Source organism: Columba livia, chromosome 5 (assembly GCF_036013475.1).
Source record: "Columba livia isolate bColLiv1 breed racing homer chromosome 5, bColLiv1.pat.W.v2, whole genome shotgun sequence".
Taxonomy (NCBI): domain Eukaryota; kingdom Metazoa; phylum Chordata; class Aves; order Columbiformes; family Columbidae; genus Columba; species Columba livia.
Window position 1 is genome coordinate 26,683,650 of NC_088606.1, and position 21,061 is coordinate 26,704,710.

The 21,061-nt window shown below is 38.1% G+C and overlaps 1 protein-coding gene across 22 annotated transcripts in view; it reads right to left on the minus strand.

Annotated features, from left to right (window-relative positions):
* The window catches only part of MIPOL1 (mirror-image polydactyly 1), a 193,616-nt gene that overhangs the window by 10,919 nt on the left and 161,636 nt on the right, over positions 1 to 21,061 (minus strand). For 15 of the 22 annotated variants that reach the window (XM_065064020.1, XM_065064017.1, XM_065064010.1 and 12 more), the window contains 2 exons: positions 8,983 to 9,213; positions 244 to 5,105 (listed from right to left, as the gene is read on the minus strand). In XM_065064020.1, coding sequence (XP_064920092.1) covers positions 4,943 to 5,105; positions 8,983 to 9,213 — 394 coding nt within the window. In that variant the 3' untranslated portion in view covers positions 244 to 4,942. Of the gene's footprint in view, positions 1 to 243; positions 5,106 to 8,982; positions 9,214 to 21,061 lie in introns of those variants that run through there. The other 7 variants (XM_065064027.1, XM_065064026.1, XM_065064023.1 and 4 more) reach the window with 1 other exon arrangement.

Consider the following 21,061-nt stretch of genomic DNA (forward strand, 5'->3'; position numbering starts at 1 on the left):
CTAGGCAGTTATTGCTATTTGTTGCTGTAAAGAACTGTTCCAGCAATTCTCTAAAAGATTATGTGTAATTCAGAAGCTTCAGAAAATCTGGGGTTTCTTGTTGAGCTTCTGCACATACATTTACAGCATTCAATCTTTTGCATATGTTAAGAAACAGTATGAGTATTAACAGAAAGAACCACAAATTTATTTTTATTCCTTCAGCCAAGCCACAAATAAATGACTCTTGCAAACAAATCAAATACTATTTAGTAACGGCAATGTAAATGCCATAGACTTATTTTATTTGGATATAAAATATTAAAGTAAATGATTATTTGCTGTGACACTCATTTTATCAGCCTGGAAAAGAAAGCAAGGCAGAAAAAGTTTTCTTGCTGTTCTTCAGGGAGCACTCAATCTGCTTTTCAAAGTTATTTAATAATTTGTCAAAGAATAGTTAACTATAAGCTTACAAATACTGTGTCAGCATGCTTTTTCCTATTGGGCAAACAACTTCAAAATCTAATTTGTTTGTGTTATTGGTCTTACTAAATATTAGTCTTTGCAAGTCTGGTTTACACCATTGATGTTAACTATGCCAACATCTGATTTTGTTCTAAAGTATTCCACAACAAGCTGGTATTATACAATACAAGCCCAAGAGCTAGCTGATCCAGTTTACCGAGTATACTTAGTGTATTTTGCTACTGATAAATCAATAAAACCATGTTGTAATCTACAAACTTCCATCTCTGTGAAGCAGCTATAAGCAAACTGTAAATGAACACACAGGTCAAAAACTGGGATGCTGTGATTATGTTGACTCTGAAAACATTTGACTTTCATAGAATACATGTTAGTGTTTGAGAGAATGAAGTTTCAGGACTGCTTATATTTTCGTGAAAGGCTGAGATGATAAATATTCAAATGATGATAAATATTTGTGTTTATATTGTAACTACCCATACTTTAAGAAAACAATATCTACACTGCAATCCACAATTTACAGAGGTTAAGTAAATGTAAACCACAGCTACACAAAGAAAATAAATACTTGACTTAGACTGTATGCTCAGTTTTGCATTCTTCACCCATGTGAAACTCCTTGCCGGCAATGGGTAACAAAGAATGCAGGAAAAGCTTATCAGTCATCCTCTTTGGTTGGGAGTTTTTGTCTTCATTCTGTTAAGTACATCACTGAGAACAATCCTGGCATTGATCATAAACCATCAGATGCTAAAGGACTCACTATACTTATGATACGTAAAATATCCATGAGAATGACATCCCATAATCTGCTCTGGTGACATCAGACATTACAACTGTATGATACTGTTGGTACTCATACTACAAACTGCTCTATTAAGGGTTGTCTTCAAATGAAAATGGAATGTCAAGGGATACTATGAATCATGGGTACTACAGTGGGTCTCAGTTGCAGTAATTCTGAACATCACCAAACCTGTCTTTCGGGACTCTGGTACTGAGAATGGGATCTGCAGCTCCATGTGTGTTCTGCACTGGTGCATTTCTCCTCCAGATTGCATAGAGAGCATGGCAGCATCTTGGGATGGGATTTGCAACAACTAGTGTAAGAAGAAGGATGCTCCTAAAACAGGCTTTTAAAAAAAAAATATCTCAGGCCCTCAGTTTAAGTGTCTTGCTCCATTTAGAAAACTGGGGCAGTAGGACATGGATGCCAAGGAAGCTTTTGAAGGAAAATGTCTGAGGTCACACTGCTTTGCGTGGGTCTCAGTGCAACCAGCATGCATCACTCTGGTTCAGCACCTGCTTCTTCATTTGGGTCTCCAAGGAATACAGGCAGAAAAGACAAAAAGTCAATTGTTTTGTATTTTTTCAGTCAGAAGTTTCCTGTTTATGCTAACTCAAGTCCTCCCTTATTTGGGCCGGGAAGTTATCAGTTTAGTGGTACTAATCAAGCGCTCCCTCCATCACGGCCTGAAAATTTTACTTGGGCTGTAACATGGAGTACACAATTCAAAAATTGGCAAGTGAATCATCATCCAACAGAAATCATATAATCCAATGCAGAAAATACATTACAGCTTTGCAAAAGTGATATATTCCCTTTTGTACAGCATGAATAATAAGTTAGCCTTACCAAGGCTAGTGGTGCCTGGTGATATAGAAATGCAGTATATGTACAACAGTCCAGAGGATATGCCACCAGTGACTGAATTTATTCAGCTCACCTTGGCTTTGAATACTAGTTCAATATTTTATTTCCTCCAGACCCAGAAAACTGATTACACTCCACATGTTGAATTTCTCAGAGTCTGCACATAACCTCACTGGCTTACTCAATTCTTTTATTACAACAAACAGGTAACTTTACAAGACTTTTTAATTAATCATTTCACTGTGCATATTAGTACAGTCTGACGGGGATTTTTCTGAGAGGAGTCACTGGCGTTAGCACAGAATTCCAAGTATTTAAATAAATTCTGACCCTACTATGTACTTCTTTCAGTTAGATGACACATCTTTATTCACACATTTCAATTAGTGTTAATTCCTCACTAAATTCCTAAAGTGGGCTACTTCCAAGCCTGTTGCCCCTAAACCAAAAAAATTCACACTGCCTTTTTTGCTACCCTAGTTAATAGCAATGTTTTCACATGATACGATGTGATTGTTACTACATTTTGTTTTAGACTTTCTCATGTTCTTATTCATGTTGTGCATGCCAAAGAAATTTTGCATCAGCTCTGCTGCACTCTGCAGAATTCTTTGGGGTATGTGGGAGTTTTGCGTGTCTGGGAATCTTCCATCTGGCTAGTTTGGGTTTCCTAAACACCATAAAACCCTGCCTGTGGAGATTGTGTATCTCTTATGGGCCCCATGGAGCTTATAATCTGCTTTTAATCATTGCATGAGGCAGCCAACACATCAGTCCTCATCAAGCAGTTTTTTCCATGTTGAATCTCCTTTAATAATTTTTATGCAGTTCTGAAAGTCCAGAACTATTGCTAATTTTCATGGTTATCTTAGACTGCTATAAGAGTTGTCTTCCTCAGTTCCCCATTTCTTTCTGTACAAACTCTCATAACCACTGACTTCTGTGGCTTGCTATAGTGAGTAAAAGATTCTTAGCACTTCGCCCTCACTCGCTCGCCTCTTGAACTTACCCACCAGCATCTGTTTCTTAGTAAAGTACAGGTCACATCCTTAACTGGGACAAATTAATGCAACTCAGCGCGACATAGCAAAGCCAGTTTGCTGTAACTAAGAAACTAGCTCCACATCTACATTCTTCAACAAGTCACCAGAACTTACTTTACATTTCAAAATGCCAGCACCAATTAAATTACTCTCTATATGATATTAAAAGATTACCAACTATTCAATCCCAGCAGAACTTCACAGCACCAGGCAGCACAGTGGTTTTCATTAAAGCAAAATCACTTTTGACATCTGCTAAATTGTTAACTGACACAAATCATTGAAACTACTAGTATCTCTGAAGCTGTACTCCTAGCCTCCCGTAGATAATGTGCTGATCTGACATTCACCAGAATACAGTAAAAAAAAAAGCACAGCTCAGTTTTAGCAGGGAAGTCTGAACATTTAAATTTAACACCTCAATAAAGTATGACATTAAATTGTATTTATTGTTTTGAAATACGAAAATTAAAGAAATGTATCTCTAAAATTTTAAATAAAGCCAGGCAAGTTATGTGACATTTGGTGGTTCCTCCAAAACAAATAGCTTTAAGTCTCAGTGAATGCAAAACTTGTTTCTTTTGTGTAGTGCTTCTGCCTGCAAATTCTAATTAACTAGCTCCATTCTTATCTACAAGGAGTGACTGAAAGCATACAAGCTACAATGTATACTTCAACTAAATATATGTAGGTATGATTTTAAAAGGGAGATAAGTAGTTAACAACATTTGCATGTTGCAAAGAGGCTCAGTTTGTACAATAATTCAGAAATCTTGCTTTTAGCCTGTTCCCTTGCATAGCTGTGCTGTACTGAATACAATCTGCACACTAAAGATATGTTTGCAGTTAAAAATCTCCAGGGACTTTAGACCCATACATAAAGATACTTATTTCACTCTTTTCTGAGACACTGACCTGTATCCTCATTTAAAAAATGAACACCACATCTTTATGTTATTAAATCTTTGTTTTGATCTATTAGTATTCACCAAAGTGCCATTTTACACAACCCCACACTGAATAGGCAAGGCTGGAGGTAACCATCTGCAGCTTTAGAGTCTGCGTTTGAATTGATGAAAAGAGCTTTGTGTTTTCATTGCCAAGTTTGATTCTTCCAGTCATTAGACATTCCCCTCAGATCGCATCAATGAAGCGGAGTCTCTTACACCCATGTGTTAAATTCTCTTCTCCTCATGGTTTCCTTTGCCAGTTATACTCCAGAAAGACTACTGGGTCTTAGCCACATTCTTCTCACAGCTGTGTCAAAAAAGAGCATCACAGCATCATCCCAAAATCCATATGTGTATCTGGTCAGTCCCCTGTCGGAGGGTCACCTCACATTGTGGTGCGATTATTCAAATATTCATTCTTGTTCTTGAACTGCACTGCTCGGATCATTCTGGGAAAGATTAGGTCCTCCAGCCAGCACTGGAGAACGTCTTGGATGTTGATGTGAAACACACACAGCTCCCGTACTTGGAAGGCAGATGAGTTTTACTTACAGAAAAGGGGGACTCTAACCACTTAATAAATGCTTGCTACTTATTTCTTTCTATTCTTGTATTCTTTTCAACTGTGTCAAATACTGGTAAGAACTGTTTGTTTTTGTTGTGTCATTGACTGACTTATTTATCAGCATCAGTTAAAGATCAAACCTAAGTGAGCAGCTACGAAAGCAGAGAAAGCACGTTCAGAAATGCTGGACAGAAATCCAGGACTACTCAAAAAAGGGTGTGTTCCAGTAACAATTAAAGTTAGGTGGCTGAAAAATCACATCTTAAGAGGTAAATCTAATGTTATTAAGGGTAGTATTTCTTTTATGAGAGATGGCAATTTCCTTGGATAAAACTATGTGCTTATTAAGAAGATTGCTTAGTTTTCTTTTGTTTTCAGTCCACTGAAGTATTTTATGCAAATCTGTAACTCTCCTGACTTCTTTCCTAAAAGAAAAAAAAATCCAGTCAAAAGAAAAGGTGTCTTTAATAAACAGTTAATGACAAATGAAGTAAGAATTTCTGTTTTACATCACCTACATATTTGCTTCGTTCATAGTAAGAACTACCTCGACGCAGTGCACAAGCAGCACATTTCTCACCATTTATGCTTATTTTCATACCTGTATATTTTAGCATCTCACCATTACTTTGTGGATTTGTGTTTACTTTTAGAGGATTACACAGAAATTCTACATGCGCACCCTCCACTGCCACCTTACGCAGCTGCATGAGTGTGCAAGTGTGACTGTGCTCCCACCCAGAAAACTACGTTTTACTGAGCTAGAATCATTTGATTGTGAGAAAAAATAGAAGCCCTCAATAGACAAATTGCATTAAAATTCACTCCAGCTCCAAAGCTGTTGCAGAAAACCAGAACATTTCCTGGAGAAAACACATCAAAAGTGGCCTCAGCCTTTACTGATAATTGGCTAATATTGATTTGGTATTACATTAGAACCTCCTCTGATCTCACTGACATCACTCAATCCCAGAGGTTCCAGCAGGAAGGACAGTTTTAAAATGTTTTGCTTCCTCTGCTGGCAGAGGCATTAATTAATTCATAGGCTTTTCCAGGCACCTTCTCCAGGTCAGCCCCATTTCCCTGATGGGGCTGCACCAGCTGGCTCCTGGCTTCTCAGGCAGGACACTTGCAGGGGGCCTGTGGCATCGAGCCAACACTCCTGGGGAATTCTTCACTGCTGTGATAATTCTTTGTTTGTAACCATGAATTAGAAACATTAATTAAATATTGAAAGTTATAGTCATAGCCATTCTACAGAGTATAGGTTAAAATATTAAATATCTTGCAGATCTCTGTAATTTCCTGTTGAATAAATATGTCCTGTGTTATGTGTGTGCATACATGTATTTATTTACATACACCACACAGTTAAAACGTGTATTCGCTTTATAAACTAGAATAGAGCTCTCTTAAAAGTCTAATGTGCATTTTGTTAATGTTTCAAAATCAAAATAGATTCAAACAAATGCTTTTAAATCTGTGTGGTCATTCCTTGAACAATGTCATTTTCTGTTTCACACAGGATGGCGAATCATCTTCACAGGCAAGAACACACAGTCGCAATTTATATCTCACACTGCAGTGAGCCTTTGTGAGATTTCACCCTCCCTCCATATAAACAGAATTTTACTATATCCAAGTTCTCTATAAGCAGATTCCAATATATCCCCCTTCTGGTTCACAGCTGCTGTTTCATGTGGGAGAGAATCCAGAAATTTTTTAGATGCTTTGTGTCCTGACAGAAAACACAGGACCACTATTCTGACTTGGATCTCTCATTTAGAAAGCAACAACTGCAGGTGGGTACACAAATGGCTGACATGATGGCAATGCTACGGAGAAATTACAGCTCTATTTCAAGCTCTGTATATGATGCTGAATGCAAACCCTGAAGTTTTTAAGAATATTAAAAATTCTTTAGTGTTGCCAGAGAACAGATTAGCAAAGGCATATTATGTGGTGTGAAGATACAAAATACAATATTTTTCAACATTATTTTAATTATTATAATTATATTCTTTCTCAATTAAGCTCATAATTATTTTCCTCTTCTGATTTTTAACTGTTGCTATATTATTCAGGTATTTTACTAAATAATACTGAGGAAATACTTTATATAGCTGTTGAAAATACTTTGCTCGTATGTCAGAATTCAGTTTTACTTGACCATTTAAAAGAAGTCGAGAAAACAGATGTTTTAGAACCCTATTTAGGCTATGAATTGTAGTGTCACATTTTAAATCACAATCAACACCCTCTTAAGACAGTGCTAATAATTAATACTATTGTAATTAATATCAAGAAGCTTTTCCATCGATAAGTTTATAAATTGTCAGTTCCCTTTTTGAAACACAGAACATCCTACATCTTTGAAATAAAAAGCTAAGCTAACAAATGAGTTCCTGCCTAATTGCCAAACACTGATTTGTATGAAGCGGTTGAGGTTACAAAGAAATTGGGAATTCTCAGCCTGGTTTCCCTGCTGATGAGTACGAACTGTCTGTGTAGCTCTCCCAGAGGTGTCAGAGGAATCTCTATAGTGTCACACAAGGGTTCTTAGCTCAAAGTAAACACACTTTCCACAAACTCAGCTGCTTAATCTGTTTGCAGGTTGAATTATAAGATGGGGGTGGATGACTCTGGGTGCTGGGAAGATGCACAGAGCATTTCCACAGTTTCTTGGTAGAAAGGGCACGCTATTGTCATCAAAAGACTTCACCCAATTGTTTAATTTTGCTATAGGCTCAATGGTCTGATCTTAGCAATAATGAAAACTAACCTGACCAAAATTTTCCCAAGTAGAGTAGCACGTAAACTGTGTAAATTCTTTTCACTAGAATAGTGCATGACCAACACTTTAATTCAGGCTGTGGCTGCACTTCTACTCTAGCCACCCTGCTTACATGAGATTAAATAAGACTGTTTCACTAAAAAAACAAAACCAAAACCCAAGAAACCAAATATCTTCACTTTAATATCTGTGGTTAGGAGATGCTTATAAATTAATCAAATAAAATAACAACTTTAAACAATGCACAAAAAGGTTTAGTCAATATTCTCTTTAATGGGCTGTAATTATTTTTCATAGTTTTTTTTTAATCAAGTATGCACCTGCTGAAGTTTCATATACACCTAAGTGTTCAGAATAAAGATTTGAATGATTCTCAAACAAACACTGGAGGTTTTAAAGAGGTGACTGGAAATATGTATTTTCATATATATATATATAGCTATCAAGTATATTTTATGTAGTTACAAATAAATTAAAAAGTTAATAGATAATAGTACTAAAATAATAATTTATATTATATTTTGTATTTAAGAAAATACTAATATAATAAGGAATAATAAAAATAATAAAATAATTTAATAAGTATTTCATATAAAAAAATGTATGTTTTAATAGGAGAACTCAGAATGTATTTTTTTTAAACAGGAAGAACTGTAGTTAGGTTCTTGCAACATCTTATAAACCAATTCCTGGCTACTCTGGAAATATGCTGCAGACATTTAAGTTAAAGACAAATACGGACTTACAGGAAAATTCGCATTTAGTTCAACATCGACCACCTTGGAAGGGTCCGAGAGGAGTATGGGGCAGCTGATGAATGTAATGCAGAGATGAGAAGTGCCAGACTGTGAAGAGGCTCTGCCTACACATTTGCCTATGTCCCAGCAACCACACTTTCAAAGGCTTAGGTGATAGTAATAACAATCATGACAATAAAGACTTCAGGAGAGACGAACTTCAGGTTTTGGAGTTCAGTAACTTTTTAACAGGGAATCTTATGATGGGAAAGAGAATACAACCCCCATTCACCAACTCAGAGTTTTCCAGTTGGTTTCAGTGAGATTTTTGAAGCCACCCCTAAACAACCCCATCAGCATTTACCTTGGCATGAAACTTGCCAGCTGTGTAACAGACCAAAAATGAGAACCGTAATATTCTACTATGCAATTATAAAGGCAAATATTCTGTTGCCACAGGATTGCCATGAGGTAAAAAGACAGTGGAAACCATTCATAGGAGATGGAAACTTTCTCTGTGCCTTGCACATGTAGAAAGCAGTTTCCATAACAGTAATGACAGGCACACTGAATTGCGTAATACTTTAAAAAGTAAAATTATCAGCTTCACACTGAGTAAATAATGAACTGAATGGCTGACAAAGAAGGAATCATTTTAAGGGAACTTTCCTGAGTACTGCCACACTTTCAGTCATACACAAAATACCAGAAGAAACAACATTAATTTAGTTTTCAACTGCAGTTTTTCTTAAGAGAAGGCAAGTGACTTACTTCTGAACTTTTTCATTGGCCTCCTGTGAAGCCTCCAGGGCTTTCTGGAGCTTCAGCTCTGTGTCCCTTTGCTCTGACCGAGCTTGCTGCAGCTGAGCTGCCAGATCTTCAATCTGGCCATAGGTAAGGGTCACAACATCCTCCCTGCCTTGCAGTCCACCCTCAGAAGTACCAAACACACAGCTATGCTGGTCCTTCAGACTCATTCCTTCAGACAAAGATTTGTATAAGCTGGGAAAAAAAAAAAAATATATATATATGTTATTAAGTTTCAGTCTAAGGTTGAGCTGTAAGAATACTACAGTCAGTTCAATTAATATTTTTAATATAATCATATATGGATCCACATGCACTAATACCAAAACACGTTTTATTTCAAATGTAACAGAGAACAAAAAGATCATCCCATTTCCACATGGGTCTTCTAGAAGTATATAACAGCTATCAGAATTTTAAAAAGTCAAAAACCTGTTGAACAAAACTTAAAAGGTAGTATTTTCAGTTGTAGCATCTTCCTGATCACCTTTGAGCTGCAGCAAAAGTTGTCAGTGTGATTTACATGAAGCTGAATTAACCACTGTAAGTTACTGTAACTAACTTGTGTTACACAGGACCCTCTTTCAGCAAGCAGACTCACCAACTAGAGTGGGTTTATTTGCAAAATTGCAGGTTTTTTCAATATAATGAAAGGCATAAAAATGTTACAATGCAAAAATGAAAAGCATTAAATCAGCAAGACTACTTAGAAATATGAATGTTTTGCACATGCTAACCAATTCTAAAGATCCTTGGTCAATACTTTTGTGAGAGAAAACTTAAAATACTTCTTGATGCTGGTGTAAATAAGGTAGTAACACTCGTACTAGAATACCCTGTGTCTTCAATAGCCTTTCCGTAGTAGAGCATCCTGGTTTTATCACAGGACATTTCAATATCTGTAGTGTCGTCCACCATAATGTTTTGCAAAGTCCTTTCTGACCCAGTGTTTTGGCTTCACTCAGGCAGAAAGTAGACATGCTTATCATCTGTTTCACACTGAAGTGCCATGGATTCATTTTCATACATGATGTTGAGGTACAGTCCGAGAGATACTAAATCATAGAGCACAAAAATAATACTCTTTCGTTGTACAAACCAGAATACAGTACTATACGCTTTGTACTTGTGTGCCAGAAAATTCTGGACAAACCAAAGGAAGACCAGAAATTAAAACCAAAATTGAAGATGGTCTTAAGGCAATAGATTAATGAAGCAAAAAGCAACAAATATGACTGGATCAGCTAACAGTAGGTGTGGAAAATAAGCAAAACCAAATATATTAGACAGATAAATAATGAGAAGTTGAAAAAAAGCAGAATAAAGAAGAAGATGGTGCATCAGGTAAAAAATTCTCAATTAAGCCTGTTGACTGTGGAATTATTTCCCAAGGAAACGAGTAGGTAGCCAGTTGCTCAAGTTATTAAGGTGCGGTGGTAGAAATCACGTTAATAGCTAATTACTAGGGGAGGAGCCTGCACCAGCAAGCTCTTTGTGGAATTAGGAACGATTGCTTCCCATCTCTTCACAGCCATAATTCATTGGTGAATTTTACACCAATGGAAAAGGACACTGGTAGTAGAAGAAATTCATGGAGGACATTAACAACAAACGTGATGGCAACAGGATATCATAATGAGCAGTGTTTTTATAAAAATAGTTGAAGTAATTTCAAAACAACTTCATGAATATCAGAAGCTGTTGCTGTATTGATGAATATGACTTGAGACCATTCCTCTGCCTGATGACCATGCAAGTATCAAACATTACTTCAGTGTGGATTTCTAGTAGCAGTGCAGACTGATTGCAAGACTCAAGACACAGTCTGCATGACAGCTGCTAGTATGCGACAGCTTATTTTCTTCCTTTCCAGTTTACTAAGGTGTTTGTATGGAAAGCACCCTTCATTCTGACAGCCCACAGAGGAAAATCATATACAAGCTAAAATATAATATACATAGACAAGCAAAATATGGATGAACTAACAGAAATCCAGAAGCGAAAAGGTCAGAGTGTTGATATATCATTACGCCTACTACCCGCAGTTGTCTGAAAACAATGTGAAGAACCTTTTCAATTAAATGAAGACATATTGAAAATATAAATATTTATAAAGGGACATTAAAATCCCTGGAACAGACTCATTAAAAATAAAATTACTTCAACAGTGTATAAAATTTCCTGACTGAAGTTCCACTATGGTCAAGCATTGATCAGCATGGAAAAATACAAAGGCATGCAAATAATGTTGAAAGCTGGTTACCGAAATACCACTGCTGCCTACTTCTTAAACACCTGGCACAAGATTAAAAGAAAAAAAAAATAGATGAGAATCTGAAATATTCAGTGAATATATGGATCCCTGATAAATGATACTTTTTTTAGTCCCTTTTGATACTTATTTTTAAATTCCTTCACTAATGTCCTGAAGATTATTTCTTCAAAGAATATTGATTCTATAAGTCAAAAATAAATGGGAGTTCTAGGCCTGAAGAATGGGTCACAGAAGCATTCAAACAATTTCTTGACTTAAGTAATTCATCTTCATAGTAAGCCTTCGGCTTTACTGAGGCAGCACGGCCCCTTTCCTGCTTCAGCTTGGGTCTAAGAGCCTCAAGGACCCACCTTAACTGTGTCCAGACAAAAGAAAAAATGACATGTGACAATGTCACATATGCTGTTCCTGCAGATAGCAAGAGGTTTCCTCAGCCCCCAAAGTCAGAGCAGCTTCAAGCCTGCTAAAAAATTTCACCAGTTGTAACTGCACCCAGAGGGACTCGACTTTGGCTGAAAATCAACAGCATGAAGTGCTGTTCTTATAACACTTTTCTCCTTGCCAGGCATACTTTTGCTGCAAGGTGGGAAATGATTTTCCACCTGAAGCAATTACTGAACAACACAGAGAAACCTTCCACCCAAAGGAGGAAAAAAAAAACCAGCAAAAAACAAACATTCCCTATCCGTTCCCTCCCTCCTCCCTCAACCCAGTGATAAACATATCCAATGTTCCCAAAGGCATGTAGGTCTGACCTTGGTTTGCACCACAAATGTTTCTGACACTCAAGTTCTGGAGACCTCTCAGACCTCAGCTTGAACTCAGGATGGCTTTGAAGAGGGTCCCTTCACACCACTGAGTGCACTCAAGGGCCAGGCAGCATTGATACCCTGAAAACACTACCCCAAAGTTGCTCTTAGGAAACACTGCAATAAGACGATATTAAAAAAAAGCCCATAAGACCTAGAAGGACTTTGACATTTTGCTGTAAAGCAGAGGATATAAAACGGTCAAGTTTGCAACACATGTGAGTCAGGAGCCTGACAGCTGGTAGACTTGTAACTAGATGGCATTGCCCTACCATAGACAAATATTTTACTAGCTTTCCTTCCTCTGCAATTACATGAGTTAAGAGGACTGTGTTTTCTCTTCAGTACAACCACCCAAACATCTCTCACTAATTTAACTGAAAATAGCAGCTGTGTTAGACTCTGTGACACACAGGCCATGTTACAACAGTAGTGCAATTTGCATATAATGCAGAGTATGTTCTTTGCTCTGTCACAGTCCATCATAGACTGTTGCTCTCTCATGTGTGATGTACCCATGTGTCCTTAGTCTAGGATGAGTTCAGACATCCTCTTTCTTTTATATTCTCTCACCAAACCCCATGATAAGCACTTACTGAGCAGAGCCCACCACTGATACTCTTCTCTGTGGCCGTTGGTAGTATAACCTCAGGATTTTACAGGATAACACGTAGACAAATTAGTGCTGATCATGCATGTCCATACCATCCAAGCCCAATGGCATGTGAACATGGATCTGAGGTTGAGTTTCAGTCCTCTTTCCTGAAATGTTCTAGAGACTCCTGTGACCCATACAAGTGTCCAAACAGCCTGGACACAAGAAGATTCAAGCACAGGTCCACTATTTATAGTGAAAGTTTGAAATTATTATCACCCATCTTAGAACTTGCATTTTTCAACAAATACAAATTAAAGACCACCAGCAAATACATTTTCCCTCCTTGGGCCTCAGTGTCTTCATCTTCAAGAAAGAGCAATCACAATACTACCTTTGCAAGGTGCTCTCAACTTCACTACTAAGAGACTCATCACTGTTGAAAGAGCTGAGTTAGATGCAGCACAGTCTGAATTTAAGACAAAACTAAACCCAGATGTTCTTCTCATGACACCAAGCAGCAAACATATTCTTTTGGGCCACATTTTCACTCTCCAGGACCATGGCAGCACCCACACTGTTCCCCTGTGACTAATTTGGGAGAGGTAGTAGGGACATGGAGCAAGTGATTTAATCATCTGAGCCTTTCTTGATATTGAAGTACTGCTGAGACATGGTCTCAACAAGAAATAATCAGAAACCATACCTCCATTACAAACCCTTCATTTACAGAGTGGCACATTAATAAAATGTCTCCAGACCAGTTTGTGCAGCCACTGGGCAAACTGCTGAGATCGCACAGCCTCACGTGACAGTGACACACGCATAACACCACCTGTCATTCCTCACATTGACTGCACCATTAAATGGTCCAGGCCCCCCACAAAAATAGTTTATGGATTAATAACATCTGATTGAAACAGAGCAAAACATGTGTGATACTGATGAGCAGAAAGAAGCATTTTTGAGTTTTTCGCAGCTGTGGTACTATCCTCTTCAGCTGGATCCACAGACCTCTATTTAATAGTTTGTAGCTAAAAGAGGCACCTGAATTTCCTGAGCACCTGATGCACCTAGAGCTGGGGCCTCTGTTATCTCTAGTAGATTAATTAGAGTTTGGAAGGTGATAACTTCATATTAGCTTTTTTCACACTTATATCAACTCTCAGATATAGTGCATCTGAGTTGACAGAAGAGACATACTTGATATATGTTAACATTAATTACCTATCTTTAGGGTTCAACAATGTACCTTGTGTTAATTGCAAGACACAGACTCACAGGTTCTCAAATTTCTTCCTGGAATTAGGGGACCGTGTTTTCAATACAACTGCAAGTATTGTGTATACTCTTCACAGTTTTACTAGAATACAATTTATTTCTAGAACCAAGCTTGCCATAAAATGTTCCTGTCATGTTTTGACAGGGAATTGGCTGTATTAGCATAGCCTAGCCTAGGCATTCACACAGTTCAACTATCCAGCCCTGAAGAGTTGCTTCTAAGTAAAATTAATCTAAAATTTCAAAAATAATTTTATTTTGCATGGTGTTTATTATAGTAGAAGTTACAAGAAGGAATTTTGCTATCTTGTATCTTTTCTTTATTGCCAATTCATATGCTTTGGCCATTCTTAAATATTTGCCAATGGCTTTAGTTAACAAAATAACTTTAACTTACTATTGGTAATCTTGTAGTTATTCCCTACAGTAATAGATTGTTTAGGTAACACTGCAAATACAGAGGGAACCTTATCTATTAATCGAAGATAGAACTGGCATCAAGTCATTGAGAGTGACCTCAGTATTTGAATATAAAGGATGTTTAAGATGGTGCCAGCAACTCCATGCTTTACTGTGTATCACCCAGCCCTGTCTGCTTTGCCCAGGCAGTGTGAGCAGCACAGCCAGAGGCAGGGAGAGGGGGCACAGCGGCTCCAAAACAAGAGGTATTTATTTTCAGCTTCCCAGTCCCCGGGGTTGAACTGGCAGCCCCTGTGCCTCTTTGCTGGCTGCCGGAGGCCACTCGGTTGACACGGATCACTGAAGGCGTGTGTACGTGGGTGGTGCAGAGCCAGCGACTCTGGCTTTGGGCCAGCAGGGAAATTGCCTATGTCAGGGATTTACAGAAACACAAAGTTGGTGGAAAAGAGATGGAGGATCTTGTCCTAAAGGTCACAGCCATTTATTTTTTTTATACTTTGAGTATGTTTTTGACAACATCAGTTTTAAGAATAGTGCACATTTTTCCTCAAAGCTAAAGTAGATTAAGAAAGCAATCACTCTGGTTGTGCACTAAAATAATAGAGCTGCTGGTATACCAACTAAACCAGGTAGAAAATAGATGCAGTATTTATTACTTCTTTCCTTTTTTTTGCATCATCTCTTACACTGAAATCAGGGCATTATGACACAGGTGAACATCAGGTCTTCTGAGCAGGTGTTTCAGGATCAGCTACTGCAGCTCCATATACCCACTGACCAACCTGGCTCAGGTGGCAACCCCTTCAGCTCCCACAGACCTGACTGTGCAGCAAATCGCTGGCTTGAACCTTCACTCTCCAAAATGCCAACCACGGAGATCTTTCCTGATGACAAAGAATGTACACATTCAAGGGTCAGGCATTTCTGCTAGGAGCCTTAAATGACATCTCCTGTCACTGTAGTATTAATTTAGATTTTCCTGCATAACTAACAAAAACTAATACAGACTTCTGTGTTGGAAATTATGCATGAAGTTAAGGCTAATTTGGTTTGTGTTTTTGCAGTTTCTCACTGGTGAGGATAATGGCTTCTAACTTCCATTTTACACAAGTGACTTACACACAGACCATTTTATTTGAAATTAACAAAATCCTTCTGCAAAAAGTAGTAATACTAGTGAGTCACCTCTTGTATTATATAAACTGCAACAATTCAGATGAAACAAATAAGAATTCTGATCCTGAAAACTGAAACATCCAGTGAAGCATCCACTCAGTGCAGAGGGATACTTCATATATACATCCATATATACATCTATATACTGACTAAATCTGATAGCACTGATATATATCTTAATGCAGGCATCAGAATCACCTGAAAACAAGCTCAATATAATGACTATGTGCTGTTGACTTTTATTTTTGTCTCCAGGGAATAGTGTTTACTTTGCTTTGAAATTTATATGAGTGATTTTGTTATGTGCCTTTTTTAATTAGTCTGAAGGAAAGAGTCATTTGAGAAAGAGAGCGGAAATCAATTCTGATTCGATAGTGATTGCTACTGTGCGATGCAAACTGTGTGTTCTTTCTAATTAAATGTAAACATGTGCAGTTCTAAAGTCCAGCAGTGATGACAACAACTACTAGAAAGGATTGCTTAAGCCCTGGTCAACTGATACTTGTGAACCTTTTGTTCGTACCGTAGGTGAGCTTGTGCAATCTGTCGCAGGGTGAACGCCAGTTGTAACTGACTTTATTTTAGGTCATCTTCAGAGAAAAGACTTGACAAGAATGTGGAGCGCTCTGTAATACCTCCAGTTACCCATTAACTATGTCCTTCTGATAGCTAATCAATAGCATTGCATGGAGCCAAACACACTGCACTGAACTGCCCCTCTTCCAAAAGCCAAGTCTTGGTAAATATTTAATGGCAGTAAAGGTGTTTTGACTCTTATCAATCTGATATGTTAAAGAACTCTTGAAAGAAACTTTATCTTGCTTCTCTCTGCATAAATAATTTGTTCAGTTACAATTTTAGTCCTACGCAAAAGCACTTAATTTAATGATCTTATGCATTTAAATCAAGGCTTTGGACAAAGAAAATGTAGTTTCAATCCACAAGTCACAAAATAAAGAAAAATCAAAGTTTATTTCCTTGACAAAATGCCAACTAGAAATATACATCAAGGAACCAAGCCCTTTATACTGTAGCAGTAAATACTGTGCCAGACTTGCTCAAAACCTGTTATACAAGTGCGCATTTGAGATTTTCTTACAAGGCTTCAGTTTCTGTAAAATTCTTAACTCTCATCCACATCAAGATGGCGGGGGATTTTTAGCTTCTTTTCACTATAGGAAAAACACCTCTAAAATAGTTATACTAAAATCCAGAAACTTTTTGCTCCCATACAATGAACATTCTCATCTTCAAGTGGGTATATTCCCAGCTAATGAGTTTTATTAAGTGTTTTCCAGTTTCTATTTTACTGTGCAAAGCAGTTTGTCGGGATCATTGAGCAAATACTTTCATCCTGTTCCTTTAACACCTAGTGCGTGTGCCCCCTGCTACAGCCAGGTAGTATCCAAATGTCTCCTTAGAGACTTAGATAGGTTTATTCCATGCCTCTGTGCTAATGTCACAGGACAGAGGATGGAGGAGTCTCCTGACCTCCTCCTCCAGCACAGTATTCCAGCCTTCTCTGCATGATCCAACTTCAGTATGAGCCTAAGTATTCTGAAGAAATGATTCAGCAGTGGATCCAAGCTTTTTCCTGGAAAATAATCTGGGAATAAAACATTGATAGTGTTTCAGTTTCCAAAATGTGAATCACCATAAGTGTTTTCCCAGAAGTATAAGCATTATTTTTTCCCCAGTGTTTAAAAGGCCTCTTTAGTGCTCTTGATGCCATTCAATAGATTTCAAAAATATAGATCAGTGGAATAATTCCCAAATACTGGCATAGATAAACTGAACAGCCTGGAGTTTTCAAATCATTAGTAATTGGCTTCAATGAAAACAGTATTAATTAAAATCATAAAAGCATATAAATCAATCAAGCAGTAAAGCGCATGGCACCATTCAGGCATGACTGGCTGAAGAAAGCCTGTTACTAATAAGCTCAGAAAATATCTTGTACTTAATACAATGTTATCTTTATAAATCAGACATGATCATGAATTTTATGGCTGTCCTGATTTGCTATTGTGATCGCTTGGCTTAACTCCCCCACTGAACCAGAAAAGCAAGAGACGAAGCTGTCTTGGACCCAGGGCTGGAAACCAGCCCTGCCTTCCAGCATGGCCAGGAACATCCAGCTGAGTAGATGGAAGAGTCTCTCCAGAAGAAGGCAATTAAAAGATACACAAAGAATGGAAACGTGTTTCAAAGACGGAATAACCAAATACATATGGAATTCGAGAGAGGGATGATCTCACGGATGAGCTGAGTAGCACTAAAGTTAGAAACCCTCAGTGTGACTGACCTGGGAAGCAAATTCACATGGGGCTCTGCCCTCTTATCATTCATTTCTTGCTGAATGATTCAGCTGGTTAAAAATCTTCAAATGACTTTTAGAAAAAGTTCAAAATATACCATGTTTTTAAATTTGAGGATACTTCATTCCTGCCCTAGGAAAATGAAGCAGAGACTATTTGAACAGTTTTGTCTGCTTTTTCTCAAGGTGTTACTGAAAAAAATATTAAGCAACTCTGACCAAAGACAAACAAGGTGTCCTGTCATCCAGTATAGGCCCAGCTGTGGTCACCAATGTGCCAAGAAGCAAGGTGCACCCATGAACTCTAGGTGAGTGTGCCTAGCGCACGGCTTTTCCACTCTTTTGGTACCGTGCACAGCAACACATGCCACTCTGAAATGGCAGGTGAGTCACTAGGAGGACTGCATGTGCTGCAGCCTGAAAACCTCCCTCCAGACTGGTGCAGACACCCATAATGTCTACTTCAAAGCTATCTTGGCTTCTGCCATACAGAAATGCAGTTGGTTTGGGGATTGCTATGCAGATATATGCTTTGCAATTCACCTCCTGAAAGCCATGTAAGTAGACACAACGGCAATGTATCGCTACTCAGTAAGCCATGTCCCACCCAGCTGCTGCTGCCAAACCCTTATTCATATAAATCATACAGCTCCTTGGACAGTTAAGTGCTACGAAACAAGGCAGTTAAAATGATGGCTTAAATGATAAAGGGAACGCCTGGGAAATTTAATATAGGGGAAGTCTGCTTCCCTATTGTACCAATGCTTACTGAAGCAACTGGGCAGACTTGTCTGGGCCATTCTCCTTAATGTGAAACAAGGACACATGCTGGGGGAATGATTTAGTGGATTTGGGATCAGAGTTCTGTCTTGAATTCCCTCTTCTATTTCACATCTTCTGTGTGGTACTGAGCAAGTTATAACATGCCAACCTTAGCCTGCCATGCTAAAACTCTGAGTAAAGTGCCTTTCCCTTGCTTTTTGTCTGTCTTAAAGTCTAAGCTCTGTGGGCCCAGGATTGCTTCTTTGCTGCATCTGGAAACCTGAGGCCCTGATCGTGGTTCAGGTCTCAGTGCAAATTGTTATTCATGGGAAGATACAAAATAGTTAATTAACAATATGCATGTGTTGGCAATGCACATCAGACTGGTTAACCTCAGCAGACAGATTAAGGTTCAGAACCTTTATGGAAAAAAAACCAACAGCTTCTCACAAGGAGGCAGTTCCTGCCTCCTCATTGCAGGTTCAGCCACTGTTGGCACCATGGGGTGCAGGCAGTGATAGCAGCCTCCTGTGCTTTGTTGAGCTGCTGTGAGCCCAAGATCCTTGTTACCTGAGAAGATGCTCTTGGCTTCATTCCAGGCAGAAGGGGCCATAAGCTGGATACAGCTCACCGACTGGAAGCAGAATCACACAACTGACATACCTTTTGAGAAGTGAGAGGTTAGACTGGCAGCTGCTGGAGAAAAACCAGCGAAGAGAGAGCTCCAAAGCACAGGGGTCGGAAAGTGGCTGAAAACGGATGCTGAATTGATTGCTGTACCCTAAAGCTTTAAAATCAGCTTCCCACACCTCTCCTTTTACACTCATGAATTTTGACCAGTGGGCTACTGAAATAAAATCTGTAAAAGAATAATACTGTTGTGCACTTTAATTTAGCCTGAGTGAAGATTAAAACAACAGTTTTAACTTCATGAAGCAGGAGTTCACATGAAAAACTTCAGCTTTTACTTTTTACCAGCGTATCATTTCTCCACAGCTAGCAGGTAAAAGTGAAATACTGTAGCAGGAAATGTATTGGTTGCACTGAACCAAAGAATTAATTATTTTCTCAGAACCTGACAAGGAAACTGAATGAGTATGAAAGCTGTTGTGAAATCTAGCCAGCACTGAATTCAACAGTGTTCAATTCCTTATTTATTTTTTGAACAGGACAAGATAATTATTAGTATGAATACTGCCTACTGTGCTTATAACCATTGAACCAATATTATACTCTCCTCTGATAGAAGCAGTAACATTGCTTAAGAGGGAGAACTAAATTACTGCATCATGATAGTCCTCATTTTACTGTCACAACTGTAGAAGTATAAAAATAGATTATTTTTTTGGTAAAGACAATAGAGAAGAAGAGCTAAATGGAAGAATAAGTATTTCTGTACCTCCACCAAAGACCTTAGGATGGAATTCTAGGTCTGCACTCTTCCTTTTTACAGAATATGATTGAAACAAACAGAATATGATGTTGGACAAGCCTGTATGACATTAAGATCCTGCATAGCTCAGAAGCAAGAGAAAAATAAATAATAAAATATGAACCTTGTTCCTCATCCTTCTCCCCACTCCTTTGGGTAAAGGACAAATTCACAGAACTTCTTCCTCTTTGGTGAAAGCTCTTTCCAGTTCAATCTTCTTTAATGACAGTGGAAGTCATTAGCACAGTTCCTGCTGAAGACCAGGAGAAAGCCCAGTAAAAAATGCCTTGAATTTATTTGTATCAAGAAGCTAACAGCTATGGCCATCAGGAGGTGCTTCCACTGTTTTGAGTGTCTAGTACAACCACATACTTCCTGTAAATCTTCCTGCTTCTAGAACACCAGAAGAGAAAGAATGCAAGAAAATATTGCTTCATACACCCAAAAAGAAGAAAAAGTTCCTTCAAGACTAAAATGAAACAATAAATAATCTATATATTTGAAATTTTGACCTTAACTTTGCTTACCTCAATGACCATGGGATAGGTGTGACACAAATCCTTCAGGGTAAATTTTGAATGTGATGTACAGAGTTTTTATCTTAATGAGATATGTAAGATCAGAACCTATGAATCAAGCCTACGATATGCCCCTAAGTTATTTTTCCATGGATGGTGGGTGAGAGGATGTCATTCCTCCGTTTAATCAGGAGTTAAGACATGTACAGCAATTCCTTATTTTCACAATATTCCTTCTGACAAAGATAACAACCGTAAGAATGATTCCTAGCTGGCTAAACCTGACATACAGGTTTTGTTAATAAAAAAATGCATGACTTAATTAATGAAACGGATCTATTAAGGCTGTCCCCCCCAATCTACCACAGTGGCCCCACCTACAGCTGAACTTCACATGACCTATCTTATGTAAAAAGAATTGTAATAACTTGCACTGGAAGCTGTTATAGAGGAGAGGT